The sequence below is a fragment of the Ipomoea nil genome, unplaced genomic scaffold, assembly GCF_001879475.1.
Source record: "Ipomoea nil cultivar Tokyo-kokei standard unplaced genomic scaffold, Asagao_1.1 scaffold1026, whole genome shotgun sequence".
Lineage (NCBI taxonomy): Eukaryota > Viridiplantae > Streptophyta > Magnoliopsida > Solanales > Convolvulaceae > Ipomoea > Ipomoea nil.
Window position 1 is genome coordinate 839,815 of NW_017617454.1, and position 25,105 is coordinate 864,919.

Here is a 25,105-nt window from a genome sequence, read left to right on the forward strand (position 1 = left end):
GGAAATCTCCACAACCAGCTCACATAACAACTGCGATGGAGGCCCCGATGCATCGGTCCAGCCCATGGGCATCCAAACAATGACCCATGTTATTCAGCAAGCATCAACGGTGCTAGTCCAACTAGTAACATGTATGTAGAGTTAGCTGCCCCCGTCGCATCCCAAAGAAGTCAAGGTGGAATTCTCATGGAAAAAGAAACCCCAGCAACAAGGCACGACTCGCACAAAGTAGGGACCCAAAACATCACACCAAAGCAAGAGAATGATGGGTCCAGAGGAAGGTAGATAAGCTACCGAAAATAATTATATAAAGTAGTTTTGTATTGTCAAGTTTTAGTACAAGATTTTGAGTGTATCAGTGTCTAATGAAATGTCTCATACTTATACTAATGCATGCAACGTCTATATGCTCAGGTAACAGTTTCCATATTAATGAGGAACCTAGCTGACATTGAGTGTGTTATTCACCATAATTGCTTATTCTTGAATAGATCGGTGCTAGAGTAAATGTTTATGTTACATAACTATTGATTTATTCATGTGGTTCCGAGTCAATTACTTGTCCAATTATCATGTCACCAATACCTATACTCCAGAATACACGAAGGTATTTGAGATGACTTGGTTTTCAAATCATACTTCCCACCTTGTGGTTAAAGCTAAGAGGCCGTTTCAATGTATGATTCCACGTTGAGTGGTATAGTGAGCCACTGTTGTATTTGAGTGATCTTTTAATTGATGATTTAATGTATTAAATTTTGTCTTTTTGTACACAAAAATAAAATTAATAATTTATACTTTGGTACTTTCTCATTCTAAAATACAATTAATCAAAAATATGTCGACCATCTTCCCTTCTTCTTAACGCATGGTAGTGCCCTAGCTGGAATACGGTAAAACCTAATCCGGCACCTTCTCTTAGTCTCCGGCTGGCCATTTCTCGAACGATCTCTTAAAGACTATGCCCGGACGGCGAAAGACATAGGGAGGTTCCCATTCACCATACTCGTCCAGCATCGACAATGGGCTCTTTCAACAGAGCCTCAAGAGCCCTTAGATCGAAGCTAACAGCACTATCTGCTTCAGCAACATTCACAAGCAGAACGCCTCCCGTTATTGATAACGCTCGAGCAATTCTCTCCCCCTTTGGCTGGAGTCTAAGTGCCCCATTCTGCTCTCGTTCTCGGCAGAACAGTAAAGACGCTTCGAACATAGACTTGAGCCAGTACCCTTCTGACAACATTCGGAACTTTTCGATTATTGCCCATGTTGACCATGGCAAATCAACGCTTGCCGACCGTCTTTTGGAGCTTACTGGGACTATCAAGAAAGGTCACGGTCAACCTCAGTACCTTGATAAGTTGCAGGTTCTTTTTTCACTCACTCTTAATTAGTATAAGATTTTGATTAGCCCTGCTTAGGACTGGACGTCTTTCTCGAAGAAGATAAAGTTTCGAGCTTGTTAATTTTTGCATTGCATTTATTGAAGTTCAGTGCTTTAGATTATGGATTCGATAAAGTTGCAAACTTTATGAGCTTTCTTGGGGTACCATGAGCCCTTCGTGTTGCTTCTTATAATCTGGAGTTGAGCTGATACCAAGCCCCATCTGGGGAAGCTCTCCAAACTTTTGTTGCTCCATTCAGAATGCTCAACTTAAGGGAATCAAGCTTCTTCCAGTTGAACCAAAATATGTTGGTTCAAGTTTTTATGATTGAAATAGAATAAATTTAGCTTCTTTATTCATTTACATAAATGCCTGCAGTGTAAGAAATGTGCAAATGAAGTAATGTGAATTGTCCTAGGTAGAAAGAGAAAGGGGAATTACTGTTAAAGCTCAGACAGCTACTATGTTCCACCGCCACAACTTCCTTGGCAGTAATACTGATTTTTTGTTGAACCTGATTGACACGCCTGGACATGTGGATTTTAGCTACGAAGTATCGAGATCTTTGGCTGCTTGTCAAGGTGCTCTTCTTGTTGTAGATGCAGCACAAGGTGTGCAGGCACAAACTGTTGCAAATTTTTATCTTGCTTTCGAATCAAACTTGACGATCATTCCTGTCATAAACAAAATTGATCAGCCCACAGCTGATCCAGATCGTGTGAAAGCACAACTAAAATCCATGTTTGACCTTGACCCAAATGATGCACTGTTAACATCTGCAAAAACTGGTAAAGGTCTGGAGCATGTTCTTCCTGCTGTCATAGAGAGAATACCACCTCCTCCAGGAAAGATAACTTCACCTCTACGCATGCTTTTGTTGGATTCTTATTATGATGAGTATAAGGGAGTTATCTGCCATGTAGCAATTGTTGATGGTGTTCTCCGTAAAGGTGATAAAATTTCATCTGCTGCAACTTGCCAAACTTATGAAGTTTTAGATGTTGGCTTCATGCACCCAGAACTAGTTCCTACAGGAGTCCTTTTAACAGGTCAAGTTGGATATATTGTTAGTGGCATGCGGTCAACTAAAGAGGCTCGTGTTGGAGACACACTATATCATAATCGAACCACCGTAGAGCCTCTTCCAGGTATTTTTTTTTTTCAGATAGTTATGTATCATTAGTATCTGGAACAGACTTTCAGCACTGTTTTTTAAGGGCTCAATATTCCAACCCTTATCACCTAGAGAAATAAAGGGTGATGAACTGGTGATAAACAATGCACATGGTTTTTTCCTAGAGAAAGAAAGGGTGATGAGCACGTTCTTTGTTTAACTTAGCTTCTACTGATTTGTTTCTTTGTTTGTATGATATATTAAGGTTTCAAGCCAGCAAAGCACATGGTTTTTTCTGGTCTATATCCAGCTGATGGATCTGATTTTGAGGCTCTCAACCATGCAATAGAGAGATTGACTTGTAATGATGCCAGTGTATCTGTTACTAAAGAGAGCAGTACAGCACTAGGTCTGGGATTCAGGTCTTGATACCTTGCCTTAGGCTTCGGTTTAGATACATTTATCTCTCCAGCGTTTTGAACTCATTTTTTTTTTTTTTTTTGTCTTTTCTGTCCTGGTTGACAGATGTGGTTTCTTAGGTTTACTTCACATGGATGTTTTTCATCAACGTCTTGAGCAGGTTTTTTCCTTAAATCTTGTATTTTACCTTAGTATCAAGCCATCAAGAATTTCATACTTGACCCTTATTTATATTGTTCACCACTCTTTCTGCACTTATGGGTTCTCTAGGAAGGATGATAGAAAAGGGGGAATAAGCGGAAATGATGTATGGGGATTGATAAACACACTATATACATGTATGCTATCTATGTAGGTTTTAGGGCAATTTAACATAATAATGGAAGCTTTTTGAATTCAAAGATTTGCTGACCATGGCTTAGAATACCAAATTAGAGTTTGTTTGGTAGCCCCTATAAGCTAGCTATTGACGGCTAAATAGTTGGCTACAGCTAGCAACAGCCATAGCTTGCTTAGCAGAGCTAATTTTGTCTAATAGAGCCTCGATCTATTGCTACCTTTTTTTATTAGTTAAAAAATGAAAAAAATAGAGTGAGAATCTAATTATCACAGCTTTTAAGGTCTTTGCTTTTGACTGCAATTTATGTAGTTGTTGATATTATTACTGTATCTTGAATGATAGGAGCACGGAGCCCATGTCATTTCCACTGTTCCAACTGTTCCATATATTTTTGAATATTCAGATGGAAGGTATGAAACAAACTTGTAAACCTTTTGGATATTCAGATGGAAGGTATGAAACAAACTTGTAAACCATAAATCATTGCACCTTTTCTAATTGTCTTTCAGCAAAGTACAAGTTCAGAATCCTGCAACTCTGCCTTCAAATCCCAAACATCGATTGGTTGCTTGTTGGGAGCCCACTGTACTAGCCACAATTATTATCCCTAGTGAGTAAGCCCTCATGAACCGCAAGCTATGCTTTGTATTTTTTTTTTTTCCACTTAACATGCTAGACTATTTTGGTAGTTTTTGGGTGGTACTAGACATTTACTATTTAGTTTCATGTTCCCCTGCTTGAAGGTATGTGGGGCCTGTTATAACTCTATGTGCTGAACGTCGAGGGGATCAGCTGGAATACTCATTCATTGATAGGTAATTTTTATTCTTAAAATAATTTATATCAACCTGATCATATGCTGGTTCATGAGGCTACCGTGATTCACTGTATAGTAGGAACTGGGTTTGTTTGGTATTGTGTGTGATGCCTCATATGAATTGGAACTTTGTCTTTGCAGAATGTTTTTATCTGTTCACTTTGTCGTTGAAGAAGTTTAGCATTTTGGTATATCAGTTTTTCTCTTGTTATACTTTGCAGTCAACGAGCTCTTATGAAGTATCGCTTACCTTTGAGGGAAATTGTTGTTGACTTTTACAATGAATTAAAAAGCTTAACGTCGGGGTATGCTTCGTTTGATTATGAGGATGCAGAGTAAGTCCCGATGCCACTTCTCTCCCTTATAACTCCCCACACACACGAGCGCCCACCAAAGCTTTTTGCTCTATAATCTGATATATATGCAAAATCATCAGCTTTATGATTGCCTGCAGCCTATATTAGCATGTAATTGTGATTTTATTTAGAAGCATTGTTATCTTTAAAGAAACGAGTTTCTCTTTTTAATTAGTTTAACTACCTGCTTTAACAGTTATCAGGCCTCGGATTTAGTGAAGCTTGATATCCTCTTAAATGCACAACCAGTTGATGCAATGGCAACTATTGTTCATAAATCAAAAGCGCAACGTGTTGGCCGTGAACTTGTGGAGAAGCTGAAGAAGTTTATAGACAGGTCTGTTGACTGGTGGAACTCCTGTGAATATGTTTATGTTCCGCTCTTGATGTTTTTTTAGTTGCTTACATGGCTCGCTGTACAGGCAAATGTTTGAAATAACCATACAAGCTGCTATTGGATCGAAGGTCGTTGCCAGGGAGACGTGAGTATTTATTTCTTTCTCTTAGCTAGAGTTCAATTGAGAAGACTCGAATAATTCTTTAGTATCTTTGTCTTCAATTAAACACTAGTTTAAATATCTCGGCCCGCAATCTTATGTTGTGTTCTTTCTATTTTTAGGGTCTCTGCTATGAGGAAGAATGTTCTTGCAAAGTGTTATGGTGGTGATGTTACTAGAAAGAGGAAACTATTGGAAAAACAGAAAGAAGGGAAGAAGCGCATGAAGCGTGTTGGCTCTGTTGATATTCCTCAAGAGGCTTTTAACGAGTTGTTGAAGGTCTCTTGATGGATCTTTTGTCTTTGTTATATTGTTTTTCCATTAGCAACTTCTCTTTTCTAGCTAGGTGAGAAATTGTAAGAAAGGAGAAAAGCGAGCATGTTAGAAGTAAACTCCAAATAACACCCACATTGCTTCTTATAGAGGAATTTGAGAAGAAGAATGTTTTTTGTTCCCCATGTGGTTTTATTCATAACAAAGTACCATAGAGTATAGTTCTTGGAAGTCGCAACTTTCCAAGGAGCCATCATAGCATACAATTGTTGCTGTTATTATTATGAATATATTCATGGAACCATGTGAGTTATGCTACATATTATTGATAATAAACAAGTTACACAGGTATCAAGATGTCTCTCCACAGCTCTGTCGAGAAATCTAATGGCCATTTCCAACACCAAAGACTGTCGACTAGCTTTATCTCTACTTTCAGCACTTGACATTGGAAAGGCTGGTGGGATTAGTTGCAGCTTCAAGTTTCCAGTTCTCCGGGCTCAGGTAATTGCCGTCTCAAATAATAGCTTGATGCGTGCCCATAACTTCATCATTTACCTTCACTCGTTTGTGTTGCATTGGCGGATTGTTACCGACCATTGATGTAATTGCAGCGGCTATTACTGACTGGAGACTAGGATCTGATGTGATTGCTTTGGTTAAGGTTTCTGTCAGTGCCTGCTGGGAAGCAGCCGCTGCCTGGCCGTAAAATTGTTGTTCTTGGGATGACTTTCCTGGCTGTGATGTGCCTAGGATGTTGGTGTTCCTGTTGTAGATGGTACTATAATTCGTGTACCCTCCGGTGCTCCAGATTGCAGGTGAAATGTTGGATTCCGAGGAAGAAAAGCTCAGGTTTGTTGAAGGGAATCTGGGGGTTGATTTCATGACATTCGAGGAAAACATGCTGGAAACGTTGTTGGATGAAGTGGTGAGGTCAAGGGTGATGGTTGGGAAAGGTGGGGAAGAGGAATTAGGGAAATAGAGAGGTCTGGTTCTTGAAGTGTCTGCAGGGAGGCTGAAGTTCAGGCCGGGGAAGAAGTTTGTAGCGGGGGAAGGCAGCGACCTGAGTCCGGTTTGAGAAGTAGTGGAGCCGGAGAGGAGCATGGAGGCGGCGGCCGAGGTGGTGGAGGCCATGGCGGTGGCAGAAACCGGGAGGGGATGATTGTGCGTTCCTTCGTAAGTCGTGATCAAGACTGACATGTTGTCGGAGCATCGTTGCACCTGTTTTCTCACCGGGCACGACGCAGCCACCGTGCAGCGGTAGTAAGCACGCGGGCATGGATTCCCTTTCGCTACTTTTTGACCATATTTTCTCCATTGGCATCCATCATTCATCTGCTCCAAAATGTCAACAATTCAAACATTAATTAAGAATTCGATCTTTTAATAGAGATATAAGTATCATAAGGCAATAATCGATTAGGATTTTTGTAACTAGTAAAGTAAGCTAAATCAACTTAGATTATAGCTGATTGACTCAAATCTAAAAAATCATCATTAACAAATAAAAAATTAAAGGAAGTAAACTAGTCTTATTCATAAGTGACTTAAATTAGAAAGTCAATTTTAATTGGTAATTAAAAACAGTCTGTCAATATCGGTAAATTTAAAACCTTATAATTACTAAATTAATTTTCTGAAAATTGCTCTAATTTTTATACCATCCTGATCAACATTTATCATTTTTCACAAAAATCTTTTTCAAAACTAGGGTAAGTCAAAGTTGCTTATAATACAAGTAAACCATAGAAAATATCATGCAAGAACTTACCGTTGGGGTGTCACATCGAGCCCTAACAGAAACCCTAGCTCTCTTCACGCTGGGCTGCGACAGTTCATCGTCTCCACTTCTCGTCGCCTTAAGAGCTTTACTGGGGGGCCATGTTTCTCCGGCAGCCGCTGCGTCTTCTTCTTTCGTCTCCGACGCACTGTTGTCCGGGCTTTGACGGTCCGAACTGAGCTCCAAGTTAGGCTCAGTTGACTTATTATCCGGTTGAACGCCGCCATAGTCAAGCCCAAGTTTCAGAGTTTGATTGTGTTCTTCATCTTCATCAGTGCTCTTGGCGGCGGCGGCGTTAATATCGTCAATCACTCTGGAATGACGACGATCAGGACTAGGGCTTCGTCCTAATCGAAGAGATATCTATTCACGACGCAATATAAAACAATAAATACGAATCAGTTTCAAACTCTAAATCGAGATCGTGAAAACATCCTTTAATTTTAACAATATAATTACCTGTGTTTCTTCATCATCGTTAATTTTGCAGCTTTTCTTCTCGATTTCTGCAGGTTGATGAGAGAAAACATCGAAGAAACGCATCTGGAGAGAGCTGTAATCCTTCTCTATCTTCGCAAGGAGAGTCTTCAACCTTGCGTTCTCCTCCTTCACCTCTTTCATCTCCGCTTTCACCGTCGCCGCCGCTCTACCTTCATCCTTCTATACATACATATGTTCAATTCATCATCAATATTCAATTGCACATCCAAAAACGGAAATTACAATACATATAATGAAAGATAATTAAGCAGCAACGTAACTTTTATATATTTACCTTTAGAACGGCTGTGATGAATCCTTCTTGGCGGCCAGCTGAAGAATTACCGGCTGTTTGTTTTGCAGAACCGTCGCCGGAGATATCCAAGGAATCCGCCATTTTTAAAGCTACTGAGATCTGTATGAAGAAATGAGATTTTGAAGGTGTTTTATAGTAATGTACCATAAAGGAGGCTCTTGTAATGTAGTTATAGCCTATAGGCTAGCTAGAAGAGTATTATTTTATTATATACAAAAAATATAAATAAATTAAAATTGTCAACTGACGGCCCATCATCTTCCACTTTTATTCAATTGTTATTATTATTATTATTATTATTTGAGCGTAAAAGCCGATAGAAATGGAAGAATTCAACTTCAACGTCTGTGCCAGATCGATCCATCCATGAGCTTTAGACTTTTAAGACTGCGTACATTTCGCCCTTCTTTTATTCATACCACTGTATTATATATATGTATATTTCTAATTCGGTGAGAACCAACCTTAACCTGCGAATTTGTGAAGGATTGCACCGCATTTACTACATGATTACACTGTTACAGCTCCGAGACATACTTGGAGAACCTTGCGGTGCAACCGTATTTGGTTGCAAATTACAAATTCAGTTTGTAGGTTAAAGATTGGTTCTCACCTGAGATATATATATATATATATATATATATATATATATATATATATATATATATATATATATATACGGAGTATATATTATGGTATTATATAGTATAAAAAACCAGATTGCTCAGTCAAGCTTTTTGTTTATCCAATACATACTCTCGAATAACCGTGATTTAAAAAAAAAAAAATCAGAGTACTGGCCTGGTTTGAAGCTTCGTACAGAGAAAGCGTCATATGGCAAAAGAGTCAAACGTTGTTTGAGAAAATAGGCAAAATAGTTTGTCATGGCCGGTGGTGGTGGGTTTATATATATATATATATATATATATATAGGCTCTATATGTATGCATTTCTTTTATTAGTAATTTATTTTTTGGAAAAGAAAAATTCATTGGTTGTATATATGGATGGATAGATTTTCAAAATTAGGTCAAAACGCTGCTTAGACACGGTGAAACACTCACTGTGAGACACGGACTTAATTACATTATGCATATATACTACGTCAATTGCTCCGTGGTCTCAAACAAATGAAACCTATAACTAACATGGATTAATAATTATGTATATTTTGGGTGCATAGCCTAACTGGCTAACTAATCTAAAATAGTTTTATAAACATTGCTTTGTTGTGAGCATAAAGTATATATGAATTGATTTTGGTGTGAGTATTATTAGTGTATAAGTTCGTAACTTATTCTTTCCACTTGTCTTCATATAACAGGAGTGATATGATGGGGCTTGCATAAGTAACTCAATTGGTTTGTGGATGCGAGATTATGGGCAAAGAGTGATGTGATGGATCTTTAAGTTTTGGATTCAATTAAAGGTTTTAGTGCTCGCAAGAGAGGTTCAATTAGTTATTGCGTAATAGACTTATAGACATAAAATCAAGCATGACAACCATAATGTGGTTGGCTCATTGTGGGCACCAAATACTGATCTTTCATTTATTGGGTCATTGAGTCAATGTGATTTATCATTGCTGAAATTATGCATAATGTAATTATTTAACTGACTCAAATCGAAGAGATCAGACCAAAGAGGATGCACTAGGTGTCAAATTTGAAACTAGAGAAAGAGATCAGAGATGGTAAATTTATTGCATATATATGCTCCACCTTTGAAAAACAAAAGAAAAAGAAAAAGAAAATTAAACCTCCGATCCATTGCAATTGGTTGAATACTTGAATGAGATCAGAAGCCTACCCACCGAGTCTGAAAGAAAACGAATGGAAGAGAAGTGGTCAGATCAGTATTTATTTAATAAAGAGTAAAAAAGAAAACAATAAATTGAAGATATATTCATATATCAGAAGGAGAAGCCATCCAAACTGGCATGTTGAAAACCTAAAATATATACAGTTGAAAACATGATATTACATACGTTGCCTCTTCATTAAACTACTGCGAACTGCTACATACGACTTCTCTAACCACAACAAACTATTATTATCATTATTATTATTTTTTTTTTAAATCTCCGAGTCAATATTATTTATATGCTGCAGCTTAGATGCTCTAATTAACAACTTTTTATCATATATTTTTATGGAGCTGATGAATTCCAGTTGACTTACAACCCTTCACCTCTCTATGATTACACATGCACAAGCAAGCTGTACATTAATCTAATAATCTATTCCATCCTCAACTTCTCTATAACTTCTTTTTATTTTGTTGTATGACCCTAAGTTTTCTCGATCACTCAACTAGAATCACATATAAAGATGAATTTCGTTCATTTTTGTTCGTATCCGGGTGACCAAAAGCACTACCAGCAACGAGCACACAAGAAAAGATAAACAACATTAGAAAGATTCACTACTGGAAATTATGAAATTTCCGACTACCTGAGAGTGATCTTAAATCAAGTTGAAAGCAAAAGGTGGTCGGAAATAGCATCCGGATACCAAAAGTGGTCGGAACAATGCTTTCAACTTGATTTAAGATCACTTTCAGGTGGTCGGAAATTCCATAATTTCCAGTAGTGATTCTGTGCAACGAATTTAACTGAAAAAGTGTTGGCAAGAATCTACTAGTGATCAACCTTCTAGTACGAGAATCATGCTTCATCCGTTCGTCGACCCCTTTCTGACCTTTTTTTTCTTGCAATTCTTGTTGTTTGCATAGTTGGGTGTAGATAAAACCTAGAGTAGAAGCTATTGAAACTTGAAAGGGAAATAAAGTGGAACAATAATTAAGAATACTATCAAATAATATAAAAAAAAAAAAAAAAACCATTTCACACAGTCAATAAATCTCAGTCCTCTGCTGTCCATTATATATACATATATATATGATGCATGCAGCCACTTATATAATGTTTTTACTATGGTTTGGCTAACCACTCCAAGATTTAAAATGTATTCAACACTCTATACAGCCATCAAAATTATATATATATACACACAAGACAGACAAATATGTATGAATAAAACAAAGGGTTGATTTGATAGTAGTATAGTACCTAAAACCTCAGAGATATAGTAAGTCCAAGGTTGTTGTTTAGTCAATGTATTACACCTACTGACATACAGATGATGACCAATTATCAAATCTAACCCTATATATATTTAAGTCTTCCTGTTTCCAGGCTTTTGAAAATACAAAAGGATATATGATCTTAGTCAACTCAGTAAGTTGACAACTAGTCATTAATAACTCGAGGTGACGGGCCCCACAAGTGAGATATATATTTAGAGAGAGGGAGAGAGAGAGAGAGAGAGACACGTTTTGATATAAATATGGTTCCTAAGTGCAGACTTTGAGGCCAAGTTGGAGTATAATTTATAGGTTTTAGGTCAATGGTTTTAGATTAGGTTTATTTTATATTGGTTCATTTCAACATTTTTATTTTTTACGGCATATATATATGTTTCTTTTATAATGGGATTACATAGAAAAACTAATTAGATTACAATGAGATAGCTAACTAAGCTGCTGGGTAGCTAATTGTCTGGGACAGTTAAGGATTGACCTAGCTAATTAAGCCGGGGTTAATTAGTACTTAGTAGCTAATCAAGTTGTGGCCACTCTAATGTACTCCAAAGCTACCATGATGGAGACACCAAATAATTTTCTGATAATTCAATCAGTATAAGTTTATAACTCAATTGAATCTGCTCCAACCCCATATGGTAGTTAAACTGTACTGAATCTTGGTCGAACCTCATACCGAGTAAAAACTGCTTATTCTTTTTAAATATGAGAAAAATCGTAACCATTAACTTAAGAGTCACACTTGAGTGAGAATATTTCATGGCTCTTGAATTCTTAACTCGTGAGACGTGTGGAATTTATGATAGTTGCTTAAAATCATAATATTTATTACAGAAAATTTATTACCAATTTGAAATAAATAAACTGTTATACTTATAATAGATATTGTAATATTTATATGTGAAATTGTGATACTATTTAAATGATTGTTACTAATGATACATATTGTAATATTTAAATAAAATTGCGATGCTTTCAAAGTGTAATTCTAATGGGAATATTGAAATACTTATATGTGAAATGTTATGAAAGAAATTGTAATACTTATTGTCAAAAATTTAATACCAATTCAATATGAATTAAAAATAAATTGTTACTTATGATAGATATTACAATATTTATATGTGAAATTATGATACTATTTAAGGTAAACTTAATTGTTACTAATGATAAATATTGTAATACTTATTCTTCCAAAAGGAAGAACCCCAACCCGACAAAGCATTTGGGAGAATGTAAGATGTAAATCATGGTAACTCAACTGAACATGAACCACAGAGGCTAGACCTGTGCTCACTGCGCACAAGAAACCCCCCTCACTTTGAGAGGTTGCTTCCACACTGCCGCTAGTGAGACTCCATCCCTGGTCATTCTTTCAAAGTTTCACCTCTGTGACCAGTTGAGCTCCCCATGTGGGTAATATTGTAATACTTATACTTATACACCTAGTTGTCTACACCTAGTTTTTGCATTAGCAAACCCATTGCTATGTGACCACATGCTTAAATGATTAAGTTCCTCTCACATGAATTTATAATTCTAGATAAGAGTGTTTTTATTTTGTGACAACTGATACTATACAATGCATAATGTTTTTCATAAAATATTTGAAAGAATTGGGAATTAAACCTACGCCAATATAACCCCTATTTAGAATTTAGATCAGTTTTATGTCACTCAACTAAAAAAAAACCTTTTTATCACATTATACACAATGGGTGTTCTTATGGAATTGATGTAGGTAATAAGATCAATGTGTGACGAAGGTTGGCGCCTCTGCAAGGACTTTCTTGATCATGATTCATGAATGATAAAATACAACTCAAGGCGGGGAAACAGTTAGAAAGAAAAGTACAAATTCTTTATAGAAATGAAGGTGGTAGCGTTTCAGTGGCCAACAAGGCAAGCTAGCTGTAACAATACATACATTACGCTCTAGAACAACTTACTCCATAATAATAACAAATTGAGATACAAATAATGAAATCAAACCTGACTCGAGTTCAACCTTACATACATTGACTTATTAAGCAGCAAATGCTTTAAGGGCGGAACAATGTATCTTTCCAACTTATTGTCATCGGCCAATCAGCCTCCAAGACACAGAACGAATAGAAGGGGCAGAGGCATAGCAACATAAAATCAAGGGGGCTGTCGGCAATTACATCCAGAAATAGTTCCCCGAAAAACTTAAGATTATGGAGAAGTATACCAGACTTCCTAATAAATTAAGAAAAATTAAAATATGAAAACAACACTGTCGTGCACTCTGGATTTTTGGTTCTGAGCCACACATTCAGATATCCACATCAAGTTCCTGATTTCCTGCTCTCTCAACCTTACATATGCAAAGAATACGCCATAGTGGAACTACAAATAAAAGACATAACAAAGCCATTAATAACAAGCAGGAATTAGAAAGTAGAAACTAGAATTTCCTCTAGATTTAAAATATCAAACTAGAATTTTATCTAATGGTTTTACCACAACTCTCTAGTCTACAAGCTTGTCAGAAATGAACATACCTGCTGCTCAAATGCCAAGCAAAGACGTTTGACTTCTTCCTCATAGAAAGCCTTGTCAAGAATCTGGCTCTCCCCATAGGATAATTTGGAAAATATGGATTGATATGGAGGGTATTTTTCCATGACACCACGAACCTGCAACAGCAAGCAGACAAAATGAGGAAGTGCAATTGAAAATTAGTGCAAACTACATAGAAGATACTAACAAGGGCTAGGCAGAAGACCTCCATTTTAACTAATGAGAAAATAAATAAATAGTTGGGCATGCTGTATGACACGCAATTCAGAACAAGGTTGCTTGCATGGCAAAACGGTTTTTCAAATAGATAGTATTATTATACTCGTTTTCCCTCTTTAACTATAGACCTGTCCCACCTTACTCATTCTCATTCATTGCCTCTGGTGTTGCAGGATAGTTCATCCAATAATTACACTACATCTGTTCAGCAAAAACTCTCTGGTTTAAAAAAACACATGAGATAAGAGAGTATTTAATGCACTGACTAAATGGTATATTTCTGATATTGTCCATCATAAAACCACAGTATTGAATGTATAAACATTTTATTGCAAAATTCTATTTAAAGGGTATTGTTGGTAATGAAATAATAACAGTTTTTAACAGATAGAGGGAAAAGTTTTTGGGGAGAGGGGAAATTGGGTGGAAGTCTTTAGAAGAAGAAAGCAACTTCACACAGAATGGAGTTCAGTGAGAGTGTAGCAGCACCAACTGTTATGGACATCCAACCAGATGAGTAAAAACATATTCTCCATGGGAATTCTATTAGTAAGAGAGTGAAACAGCTAAAAGCAAGCATATACCTGATCAATATCTTCGCAGATAGCAAGCTCCTCATGACCATAAGGATAACTATTTGACAAATAACAGCATCAGAAAGATTCATAGAGGCTCACACACACACACATATAGAGAGAGAGAGAACAGAGCTAATGCACTTACAGTAGACCAAAATTAGAATATAACTTCTTGCGGTCTTCCCTAGTGAGCTCAGTGCCAATGCTGTTAAAAAACCAAATAAGAAAGCAATAAACAAAGTGCCTAAACAGTATGGATAACATCACCAAGAGAATACAGTAGAGGATTTGCAATAATTAATTTCAAGGTCTCTCAAACATCAGAGGAACTGAACTTGTAAATAGCAAGAAGAATAGTTCTGTTCAATCACTGTAGTATTGTGCATCTGTCCAGCATAATCTTGAGAAGAATATCAAAGATGTTGTAAATGACACACCTGTTTATGGTGATATTAACAGCTCTTCTGTCAGCCTCAAAAGAAAGCAAGTCTGACATGATTTCTGCAGTAGCACCACCCAGTTTCTATTTGAAAATTTTCACATCAGATGAAGTGAAAAAAGACAATGACTTCTCAGAAGTATGAGACATTGATATGTTAGAAATTTATAATCCACACCCACCTGGCAAAATTTGTAAAAATCCTCAAGGTATGCCTTGTACAGGGTATTCCTCATAATCTCAATATTCATGTCATCCAAGTCCTGCAGGACACTAAATCACATAACATATACTATTCTATGAAACTAAACACTGGAAAAAGTGTGGATGATATCCCCCTCTTACAAATTTACACAATTTTTTTTTTGAAGTTCAGACTTCTAGAGCTGATTCAGCGTAAATTTGCCAAGTTATGATAATTGATCAAATAAGGAGATATTAATTTGAAAAGCATAAAGTCTATGTTACCTCTGAAGTAATGCACTCAGAGAAATATGGAGCCAAGGGGGTATCAACAAGCACAAGCCTGTAAAGCTCCCTCATATTTTGAGCCACTGCTAAGGAGGCAATGCTGTAAAAATAACACAAAATGAGAGTTGCTATTGGCTAGACAAAAAGGATTACATAGTACTTCTCATGATACCAAATGGGCACTATGAACAATACCTGTCAAACATGCCCAAAGGGTGGCATTTCTCCAACAATTCCTGAACATCTCTCTCATGCAATGTTCCAGTAACAATTAGAACAACATTGTCAATCATGTGACCATACCTGAACCATAGGACGAAATATCAGCAAGGTAAAAGGTCAACCAGTTTACATCAGCAGGGGGACACATGGCAAGCTGGATGAACAACCTATATAAAAAGTACGATCTTGTATTGCCATCTTTATAGTTTATACAACTACCCCACACTATTTTAATAATGCAGACAGTGCATTATTGTCAATTAGAAGTGAATACACGGATGGAAAATGGATAGACAATTTATATGAACAGTGAGTAAGTGATTGCTATAGCAAAAGTCGGTCACCAAAGAAGGCAACTAAAGGCACCTTACAATTATATAATTACACTAAAAAAAGACTAACATTAATCATGTACCAACTTCTACATTAGTAAGCAATGCAAGTGCTGGAAATAGAAATACAAGAGATGACAAAGTTTCAATTCATAAACCTGATGTACTCCAAAAAGGTTGACAAGGGCTCTGTAGCTTGGCATAACATGTGGTTATACTCATCCACGAGTTTAAGAGTGCACTTCTCCACAATTGTAGTTGTGTGTAGAGGAGAAGGTTCTGCAATCAACAAGATCAAAACCATTGAATCTCAGAAATAGACTCCAAAATCATAACAAAAAAGGTTGAAAAACTGTTCATCAGCAGAATGAAGAATCATTGCTAGCTTATAAAAATTCCTTTAACATAGTCCAGCAAACAACATCAATAGATAAACTAATTAGCATTAGTGATCAATCCAAAAAATAAACAAATAAACAACCACCGGAGATGAAGTCAGTTGCTAATATTCTAGCATTATACAACAATGAGCCATACTGGCTTGTAATCCAATGCATCTGCAAGTAAATTCCATCCTACTAAGTGTAATTTCCAGTTGATTCTGAGAATTACTCCTATATCCAATGCCTGTGAACTATAAATTCCAGATCAGAGCCAACAACGCAAAGTATTACAGCAAATTACTGAACAATCAAATTGAATTTTGTATTTGAATCAATAATTCACATTCTAGCGGGGTAATTAATCTGATAAATCAAATTGGATACCGGAACAGACCATTCTGGAGGTACGGGCCGTATTCGGTGGCGGTGAGGTGCATCTTGATGTCATCGAGGGTTTCGCACTGGCAGAGGTTGTTGTAATCGGCGGCGGTTAGGAGACCAGCTCGGTGGCCCCTCACGATCGCCTCCAGGTATCCACTGTGGATGTTGAAGGTGAGCGCTTCGAATCCGTACATCTTTTTTTCTCTCTCGGAGATCGTTATTGATTATAGATCTGAATCGAAATCGAGAGATTGAAAGAGATAATAGAGACCCTTCGAGAAAACCCTTAACCGGTGCTCCAGAGAGGGAGGGGTGACGGGTTCCGATCTTATGAGCGTGGGGTCCTGAAACTCTATGCTGTAGATTTCGCAATAATAGTAAAACGTGCTTTGCCTGAGCGGAATTACATTAAATTTACTTCAAATATATTCAGATATTAATGGTTTATTCAGTAATTTTTATTTGTAATTATTTAATTTTCACCATCCCGATTACAATAAATAAAACATAATGCCCCGAAAGAGTAATTGATTGTGTATAACCTAATTTTTGTACTTAATTTTTGGATCTTCCCACATTTAATTTGGTTGTGATTTGCGAATTATTAAACATGAACGAAGTTTATTTATAATACAAAATATAATATAATTAAAGACAACATTAATCAAGTTGAATAAATTGTTAATTTGATAATGACAATATTACAAATTTGATTTTCATTAGGAGTGATTATTTGACATTATGAATTCTAGTCAATTAACAACAGATAATTTATGTTAGTTTACCTTGATGTTCTTTAATTCTTTGCCGGCTAAAAAAAATTCAATATATACTTTCAAATAGTGATTATAAATTTATATTGGTCAAAAAATATAATACTATTTGTCTATCTTGTGTATCTATGATAAACAAGTTGGTCTGTTTAATAAAAAATTATAATTTATATCCCTCCATAATATGTTTTGTATTATTAATAGTGTAAATGATGTCTTTTAATTTTTAAATATTGTATATATATTATCCTTCTCGTACTGTACAGAAAAAAATTAAAGAACAATATGTATATTATAGAAGAATCAATATATGTATCATTTTAAAAATTAAGAAACAACATTTACATAATTAATCACTAATAATTAAGAAGTGATCTTGACGATGGACGATATAAATTAGAATTTTCTCTGCTTATATAAGTTCCTACATCAGTTCATTTTGACCCAATGAAAGAGTAAATAGCCCATTTGATATTTTATAGGCTTTTAACAGAAAGGCCGACAGCTTTATCCGGTTAGACTCAAAATCAGCCCCAATTGTGATCCGGATGCACAAGGTTCTTGCGATGGATTTGCTGTTATCTTCACTTTCCATTTCTCAGCCTCAACTACTCTGTGAGTATGCTGGGAACTGCACGAAGAAGTTATGTTTTTGGCTTATCCACTGATAATTCTCAGTTTTCTGATCACTCTCAGTAGGGAATTGGCGAAGCAGCGGAGGTTTCGCAATGAGCGCCAATATTCCGAAGAAGAAGAAGCAAGTATGGATATGGACAGAGAACAAGCAAGTGATGACCACCGCCGTCGAGAGAGGCTGGAATACGTTCGTTTTTCCGAAGAATCGTCAAGACATTGCTCATGAGTGGTCATGTAAGCTTATTACTACTCTTTCTTATTTTCTCTGTGATGATCTGAGCTTAGTAAGTAAAATATGCGTGGCAAATTTCATAACAAATTAATGAGATTAAAAGGATTTGATGTCTTGATGGTTCATGCAAACTGCAATTAGATCAAAGGCTACTACTTTTTGCTTTTACTGTCACAAAAGTATTTAGATTTTTAGTTAGGTTATGTATGGTGCAGCAACTGCATTGATATGGCCTCTATTTATTGAAGAGGGAGGGGTTTTTGATCATGAACAAAAGAGGGTTGCTGCCTTTGCGGAGATTTCTTCTCCACAGCAGTTAGAACATTTCCAGCAAATGGATGAGCTAGCTGACAATGTTATTGTTAATCTATTAGATTGGCAGGTATCCCTAAAGGATTCTTTTCTGCAAGATTTATTCTTTTGCACAATGCTAAGAAGATTTGTATGGACTATAAGTGCATTCGGATATTAGTTCCCTCGTTATACATCTTGATTCTTCAAAGCTGGTGTTATTTGCATTTCATAGGTGATACCTGCGGAAAATATTGTTGCAGCTTTCCAAGGCAGTCAGAAAACAGTATTTGCTGTGTCAACATCAACAACAGAAGCTCAAGTGTTCCTTGAGGTAATACCATAAGTTGGACTTTTGCCCACAAAAAAAGTTGTTTTTCTGATGAATCAGTTGACTATTCCAGGATTTCTCATGTCCTCTTTCCTTTTGTGTGTTTGGGGGAAGGTGGGTAATGTACTAATGTAAAAAATCTTTGTTTCCATGGAGCTAGCAAACTGTTAGAGGTGTTCAGGGGCTCTAAACAGTGCAAGGGATTTAGTGTATTTGATTGCATTTCCTAGGTTTCATTACTCCCCCAGAGTACATGACCGACCACTAAGACTCTAGGAAAGACTCTAGGAGGAGAGACCAATCAAATGACTGAAATTCTTTATTAAATTGAGCTTTAATCTTCAAAAGATAATTTGTTGATTTTGGTTTTGTGCTTTATCAGGCCTTGGAGCATGGTCTGGGTGGTGTTATTATGAAAGTTGAGGATGTTGGAGCCATCCTTGAGCTGAAGGTAGTGCTTTCTAAACAAGTTGATTTTCCTTGGTTATGCATACGTTACGATGTTATGATGCGTAGGACTACTTTGACAAAAGACTTGAGGCTGGAAGTTTATTAAACTTGACTAAAGCCAGAATAACAAACATTCAAGTGACTGGAATGGGTGACCGTGTCTGTGTTGATCTCTGCAGCCTAATGAAACCTGGTGAAGGTCTTCTGGTATTCTCCGTCTCCTTTTGTGTACAAAAGGCATTTGTTTTTGACATGAACTTCTTGTGTCTTATTTGACAGTTACTTCTATTACACAATTTCAATCATTTAGGTTGGATCCTTTGCAAGAGGTCTCTTCCTTGTCCACTCAGAATGCTTGGAGTCAAATTACATCTCTAGCAGGCCTTTTCGAGTCAATGCGGTGAGTTTTGGATTAATCCTATTAAAAGTTCCTTCATAGAAATGGAAAGAGATTGAGCAAAGTATTCAACTTTCACTACTGTTCTTCATCGAGTTGAATAAAGTTAATTGCACTAGAAACATTAGCGTAATCTGTGTCCTATGGTATGAATATTACTCTGCTGTTTGCAGGGGCCAGTACACACATACGTTGCTGTTCCAGGAGGAAAAACTAGCTACCTCTCGGAGTTAAAAACAGGCAAAGAGGTTGTTGTGGTTGATCAAAGCGGCATGCAAAGGACAGCAATTGTTGGACGTGTGAAAATAGAGACTAGACAATTGATTCTCGTGGAGGCAAAGGTTAGTGTGTAGACATTGGTAAACTTATAAAGACCCATGATCCTTACAGTCTATACTGATAAACGAGATTATGTGAAAGTGTAGGTAGAATCAGAAAGCCATACCTCTTACTCGATCCTCCTACAGAACGCTGAAACTGTTGCATTGGTGCCTTCTCCTCGAGGTATATGATGACCATGGTGTAAATTTAGTCCCAAAATTGGAAATGTTTCTATTGTCCTGATCGACACAATTGATCTATGCAGGTGAGGGGCGCGAAAGAACAGCAATTCCTGTGACTTCTCTCAAAGTGGGCGACGAGATTCTGCTTAGAGTGCAAGGAGGTGCTCGACATACTGGAATAGAAATTGAAGAATTTATTCTTGAGAAATGATCAAGTTGTTTCAATTGTACATCTGCCTGCCATTTTTGCCTTTTCAAATGTTTTAACATACAAACTCTTTATGAGATTGAAGTATATCAAATGAAGATTAAAAACATCTGCTACCTACAATCAAGCACAAATGGGACAATCCCAGCCAAGTTAGTCGGGTTTGGTAACCACAAGGTTCTAAGTTCAACTCGTCATAAGTACAAATTTTATGATAACTGAACATTGCATCATCATACGACTAAAGATACACTTTTTAGATTTGAAAAAAAGGGCCTAATATTGATCAAAGATCAAAAGGGGTTCAAATTAAGAAGAAAAAGAAGCAACAGCCTAAAATTTGGATGAAAACTTGTATTCAAGGGAGCAATCAATTTGTAGGTTGAGATGGTGGTGCAGCTGTCTTCTTGAAATCAATCTTGTCAACCTTGACTTCTCCATCAATGAGTTCATAAACATATACAACAACGCGCAGGCCATCAATATCCATGAGAACAAAACTTGGGTTCACGTCGTAGGTGATGCTACTATATGCACCAGTCGCAGACCCAGGGTTTATCACAACGCCAGCCTCGTGTTTATAAGCCTTGAACTGGTGGGTGTGGCCACTTACTAAAATGTCGACATCAAGCTGTCTCTGGAGCATGGCTAGCGAATCCAGATCTCCCCATGGAACAACCTTCACAACCACAAAAACCACAGCCTGTTAGGCATTCCTCAGCTTGAGAGACTACAATTAATCTTATCAGATTACAAAAATTATACGGAGCATATAACAATCCTGCTGATGCAAGCATTATGCATCTGTCTACAAAACATTTAAGCTAAACAACATTTCAGAATATCAGTAAAACGAAAAGAATGAAGAAACAAAGACTCGGACAATTATTTATTGAGAATGAAAAGTGTGTCAAGTTGTCCTCTGAATGCAAATAGATATCAGTCATTAGCTTTAATCCATCAAATGCATAGATTCAAACCTGATGACCATGGCATAAACCAAGTTTGAATTGTCCAATAGTGATAGTCTTCGTCTCTGGATATTTGGATTCTTCATCATACTCTCCCCTAGTTATATGCAAGCTAGGGCACAAACTCTTCAAATAATCATGAACCTCCTGCACACAAGAAAATTTCACAATCAAGCTCAACAGATTTCTTCACGGAATGAGAAAATGAAAACGAAAAGTAAGTTCTAATTCTCAGAAGCATTTAGCACATGCTACTGATCTCATCCAACTTTCTAAATGCAAATCATGCTACTATAAATTTATACAATAATCTTCTTAGCATGATGCTTTAGTAGGAAATATACAAAAACCTTTAAACAACCAATTAACATAGGTTAACAAATGTATTCTAAGTAGCTATTGCATTGCTTTTATATCACTAACCAACAAATCCAATTCTTTCTTAACAGTAGCAGATGCTACTCCGTACATATTGTCAATTCTCTTCCCACTTCATCGCAATAATACTATGATCAACAGCCATGACAGTGGAACCTTGAAAAACAAAATCTGTTATGTTTTCTCAACGTGTAGGCTAACAATCATACAAAGGCTGCTACACAACACACTGCATAAACCCTAAAGTCTACACGGAGGATAATCCCCAATTAGAGGTATAAGTAGCAAACTGACTGAGTCAGGTCAACTTCAATTAGGTTGAAAACTGATTGATTTTTAAACCAACAAAAATCGCGAGAATCCCAATGAATCAATAGAGAGAAGTGTACTTTGATGCAGAGATTTCCAGTGCAAATTATGTGTTGAATCTTTCCCGGGACGAGCATGGACTTGAACTTTGCCGGAAGATCAGCGGCTCTGTGAGGGATATGCAGATCACCGATGGCTAGTACCAACACCATTTTTAACAATTGTTTTTTCCGCTCAATCTCCCAATCTGTGAAAGTTTGCGGCCCTGGAAATCAATTCAGAGTTAAACAAAAAGAGAACGAGGGAGATAAAGTGAGAGACTACGAGGGTACCTGCAATTACGGAAATCTGGGCAACCCGAAAAAATTCGAATTTTGGGGTTATTAATTTGAATAATTTCTACGTGACGAGAATCAAAATGGCCGAGTCTGTCACCAGCCAATCATTATTGTGTGGACCATGGTCTACACAAGTTGTGTAGATCATATTTTGTCTACTGTAAAATAATGTACATTTAATACAACAATAATGTACATTCAATACAAAAATAATGTACATTATATTCAGGGGATGTACATTATTTTTGTTCTGAGTGTACATTATATTGTACAATGTACATTCAGTACAAAAATAATGTACATTTAGTATAATAAAAATGTACTTTTTGTTATGGTGCACATAACATTGTGTGGACCATGGTCCATACAATAATTTGCCGTAACCAGCCAATCGTTATACCGTGCACCACGGCGCACATAGCATTGTGCACCCCACGTCTCTCAAAACGACGTCGTTTTGTTAAGTTGTTAAAAAAAATCATCTGTTTCAAATGCATATAAACTCATAACAGAATACACATAAACTCATAACAAAATACACATAAACTTTTAACTGAATACATATAATAGGGTTTGGCCTGGTTAACATAATACACATAAACTCTTAACTGAATACACATAAACTCATAACATAATACACATAAACTTTTAACTGAATACATATAATGGGGTTTGGTTAACATAATATACATAAACTCTTAACTGAATACACATAAACTCATAACACAATACATATAAACTTTTAACTGAATACACGTAATGGAGTTTGGTCTGTTCGGACGGACGGAGTGACGTCAGCAAGACACGCGCGCGTTTTGTGCCTAAGCGCACATTGTTATGTGCGTCGTAGTGCACGATATAAATTACAGCTATAGATGTAAGCTGTACCAAATGTGATTTTAGAATTGAGGAAGTTAAACATGATTCTTATATTAACTGGTTGGTTGGTGGGAGGAAATTAAGTGGAAATGAATTACTCCGTATAATTTTATAGGAGATGAATAATGTAGAATATAGTAGTAATTTAAATTTAGTGTTGAGTAAATATCACTTTTGGTCATTTGACTATCATAGCTAAAGCATATTTTGTCTTTGACTATTGCTTTTTCAAATTGGGTACATGACTTTCTAACTAGTATCACTTTTGGTCTTCCGGTCTAATTTTTCAGTCATATATTATCGAAATTCCAACCAAAAAATAATATGTTATAATTAGAAGGATATTTTGATCTTTTCAAATTTATTTCATTTTCTTCTTTTATTTTTTTTCTTCTTCCCGCTTTCTTCCCCAGCTCTCCAAAAGTTATGCATAACCTGAACTAGTCATTGATGATCCTTAACTATTTTATATCTACTTGTTTGGCTCAACTAGGTAGATAGATGTACAATTTTGTCGTAAAAGAAACATAGAATGCTGAATGTCCAACCAACCACCAACCCATGAAGTCATGAACCCAATAGACAAATAAAAGACAAATAATGTACCAATTAATTAAATTAAATTATACCAAAATATACAAAATTCATATATAAATTAGATATATCTAATATTACCATTTGTTTTCGTACATGCATCTAGCATTACCATGTTATCACCCCCTCAAATATTTCCAAAATAGTTGATAATTGTTTCTTGATACATGCATCATTTCAGTACCAGATTACATCTATTCTGGTGTCTTCGATCATCGGAGATTGACACACGTAACATGACAGGTCATTTATTAATACAACATCTCAAAAGCTATTGTGAAAAAACTAAAAATATACTTCTGTTTATTTGGATTTGAATTATGAAAAGCTCCATAATAATATTAACAATCTATAGACAAATAAAATTAAATATTATTATAAAATTCATTTTCGACGAAATTTATAAGTAGGTAAAGTAATCAGGTGATAATAACCTGCCCATTTAACAATTCCGAATACCATTCAAATCCCAAATCAAATGGGTCTGGTTGCAAATTAAAGGGAGTGAGAGTAAGTTATTTTTTGGGTAACTTATTAGTTGGATAATTGACTTGATAATTACAAAATTTGAAGTTTGATTCTTTGTAGAAATTACATATTGACCTTCTCGTTTTGAGACCAAACAACCTAGGTCAGTTAAATCATTATGTTCTTTTGTTGGCTAAGGTCACAACTCACAAAGTGAGTTATAGTCTTATAGACAACCTAAACTGATTTATCTGCTTTTGCTCCTTTGCCGATTAGGTCACAATGCAAATGATGGCGACATATTTTCTCGTAAATCAAATTAAGGTAATTTTTTCCAATTTATTATTATTACTAGTTTTTTCTATGCGCGATGCGCAAAAACATGTGTCTAATATTTATATCTTTTAAAATAACTAACAAATTCCTACTAATTAAAAATTTAAAATCTATATGAAATCCATTTTTTATTATAATATAATCTAATATATAATGTCTACAAATATTATTATCATTAAAGAATATATAAGAAAATATATGGTGGATGCATATGCATGGTAACAATAATGGAAAAGATAATGGAAGTTATAACGGTAGGGGTATTTTTGTCCAAAAATCCAAAAAATTATATAGTACAATTCTAAAAGCATAATGTACAAAATGATTAGCATTAAAAAAACATTAACATAAATGGGGAATATAACTTTGATTGAGACTTATTATGTTTTTAGATTATTTTTTTTTTTAAAAAATTGACTTCTTAATTTATAAGGTACGTAGTGTTTAATTATAGATTAAAATTATACCCACTAAATTCCATAATGATAAGAGTTGAAGTAAAACCTACTTTACTTCATCGGCTGAACCATGCATGCAATGATGTATTATTGGTTAGTTACTG

At 35.9% G+C, this 25,105-nt stretch overlaps 5 protein-coding genes across 8 annotated transcripts; 2 read left to right on the forward strand and 3 right to left on the reverse strand.

Annotated features, from left to right (window-relative positions):
- The first annotated feature begins 831 nt into the window (after window positions 1–831).
- Window positions 832–5,418, forward strand: LOC109180370 (translation factor GUF1 homolog, mitochondrial). 2 transcript variants are annotated; one of them, XM_019329893.1, is made up of 11 exons: window positions 832–1,367; window positions 1,804–2,533; window positions 2,765–2,921; window positions 3,025–3,079; window positions 3,602–3,669; window positions 3,769–3,873; window positions 4,003–4,074; window positions 4,298–4,411; window positions 4,629–4,769; window positions 4,855–4,914; window positions 5,052–5,418. In XM_019329893.1, exons 1-11 carry the CDS (start codon window positions 1,023–1,025, stop codon window positions 5,215–5,217), a joined length of 2,013 nt encoding a protein of 670 aa, XP_019185438.1. In that variant the 5' UTR covers window positions 832–1,022; the 3' UTR covers window positions 5,218–5,418. The 2 variants fall into 2 exon arrangements, with proteins under 2 accessions (XP_019185438.1, XP_019185439.1); XM_019329894.1 differs by having other exon boundaries at window positions 1,278–1,367; window positions 1,808–2,533.
- Window positions 5,243–7,925, reverse strand: LOC109180373 (probable WRKY transcription factor 72). Its single transcript, XM_019329899.1, has 4 exons — window positions 7,758–7,925; window positions 7,442–7,642; window positions 6,974–7,345; window positions 5,243–6,537 (listed from the first exon to the last, which is right to left on the reverse strand). Exons 1-4 carry the CDS (start codon window positions 7,923–7,925, stop codon window positions 5,719–5,721), a joined length of 1,560 nt encoding a protein of 519 aa, XP_019185444.1. The 3' UTR covers window positions 5,243–5,718.
- Window positions 7,926–12,748: 4,823 nt separating this feature from the next.
- Window positions 12,749–16,828, reverse strand: LOC109180600 (V-type proton ATPase subunit d2). Its single transcript, XM_019330271.1, has 10 exons — window positions 16,463–16,828; window positions 15,844–15,964; window positions 15,327–15,434; window positions 15,129–15,231; window positions 14,843–14,923; window positions 14,659–14,744; window positions 14,367–14,426; window positions 14,228–14,276; window positions 13,406–13,540; window positions 12,749–13,250 (listed from the first exon to the last, which is right to left on the reverse strand). Exons 1-10 carry the CDS (start codon window positions 16,641–16,643, stop codon window positions 13,119–13,121), a joined length of 1,056 nt encoding a protein of 351 aa, XP_019185816.1. The 5' UTR covers window positions 16,644–16,828; the 3' UTR covers window positions 12,749–13,118.
- An 882-nt stretch (window positions 16,829–17,710) lies between these two features.
- Window positions 17,711–20,379, forward strand: LOC109180613 (3-dehydroquinate synthase homolog). Of its 2 annotated transcripts, none has more exons than XM_019330297.1 (10): window positions 17,711–17,837; window positions 17,901–18,092; window positions 18,306–18,472; window positions 18,617–18,715; window positions 19,095–19,163; window positions 19,229–19,369; window positions 19,473–19,562; window positions 19,733–19,900; window positions 19,985–20,063; window positions 20,146–20,379. In XM_019330297.1, exons 2-10 carry the CDS (start codon window positions 17,951–17,953, stop codon window positions 20,271–20,273), a joined length of 1,083 nt encoding a protein of 360 aa, XP_019185842.1. In that variant the 5' UTR covers window positions 17,711–17,837; window positions 17,901–17,950; the 3' UTR covers window positions 20,274–20,379. The 2 variants fall into 2 exon arrangements, with proteins under 2 accessions (XP_019185842.1, XP_019185841.1); XM_019330296.1 differs by having other exon boundaries at window positions 17,922–18,092.
- On the reverse strand, window positions 20,371–22,313 carry LOC109180615 (vacuolar protein sorting-associated protein 29). 2 transcript variants are annotated; one of them, XM_019330298.1, is made up of 4 exons: window positions 22,261–22,313; window positions 22,009–22,193; window positions 21,251–21,388; window positions 20,371–20,949 (listed from the first exon to the last, which is right to left on the reverse strand). In XM_019330298.1, the coding sequence occupies exons 2-4, from the start codon at window positions 22,138–22,140 to the stop codon at window positions 20,641–20,643; spliced, it is 579 nt and encodes a 192-aa protein (XP_019185843.1). In that variant the 5' UTR covers window positions 22,141–22,193; window positions 22,261–22,313; the 3' UTR covers window positions 20,371–20,640. The 2 variants fall into 2 exon arrangements, with proteins under 2 accessions (XP_019185843.1, XP_019185844.1); XM_019330299.1 differs by having other exon boundaries at window positions 22,009–22,175; window positions 22,261–22,292.
- Between the last annotated feature and the right edge of the window lie 2,792 nt (window positions 22,314–25,105).

Coding starts and splice junctions, on each gene's coding strand:
- LOC109180370 (XM_019329893.1), top strand. CDS start 1,023: ATGGGCTCTTTCAACAGAGCCTCAAGAGCCCTTAGATCGAAGCTAACA. Junction 3,670..3,768: donor TTTGAATATTCAGATGGAAG/GTATGAAACAAA, acceptor ATTGTCTTTCAG/CAAAGTACAAGTTCAGAATC. Junction 4,412..4,628: donor TTTGATTATGAGGATGCAGA/GTAAGTCCCGAT, acceptor CTGCTTTAACAG/TTATCAGGCCTCGGATTTAG.
- LOC109180373 (XM_019329899.1), bottom strand. CDS start 7,925: ATGGTACATTACTATAAAACACCTTCAAAATCTCATTTCTTCATACAG. Junction 7,346..7,441: donor ACGATGATGAAGAAACACAG/GTAATTATATTG, acceptor CGTCGTGAATAG/ATATCTCTTCGATTAGGACG. Junction 6,538..6,973: donor CTCGATGTGACACCCCAACG/GTAAGTTCTTGC, acceptor ATTTTGGAGCAG/ATGAATGATGGATGCCAATG.
- LOC109180600 (XM_019330271.1), bottom strand. CDS start 16,643: ATGTACGGATTCGAAGCGCTCACCTTCAACATCCACAGTGGATACCTG. Junction 14,924..15,128: donor CTGAGTGCATTACTTCAGAG/GTAACATAGACT, acceptor AGTGTCCTGCAG/GACTTGGATGACATGAATAT. Junction 14,745..14,842: donor ATTTTTACAAATTTTGCCAG/GTGGGTGTGGAT, acceptor ATTTTCAAATAG/AAACTGGGTGGTGCTACTGC.
- LOC109180613 (XM_019330296.1), top strand. CDS start 17,771: ATGCACAAGGTTCTTGCGATGGATTTGCTGTTATCTTCACTTTCCATT. Junction 18,716..19,094: donor AAGCTCAAGTGTTCCTTGAG/GTAATACCATAA, acceptor GTGCTTTATCAG/GCCTTGGAGCATGGTCTGGG. Junction 19,370..19,472: donor AACCTGGTGAAGGTCTTCTG/GTATTCTCCGTC, acceptor TCAATCATTTAG/GTTGGATCCTTTGCAAGAGG.
- LOC109180615 (XM_019330298.1), bottom strand. CDS start 22,140: ATGGTGTTGGTACTAGCCATCGGTGATCTGCATATCCCTCACAGAGCC. Junction 21,389..22,008: donor CTGGAAATCTCTGCATCAAA/GTACACTTCTCT, acceptor TCTTGTGTGCAG/GAGGTTCATGATTATTTGAA. Junction 20,950..21,250: donor GTTTATGCCATGGTCATCAG/GTTTGAATCTAT, acceptor GTGGTTGTGAAG/GTTGTTCCATGGGGAGATCT.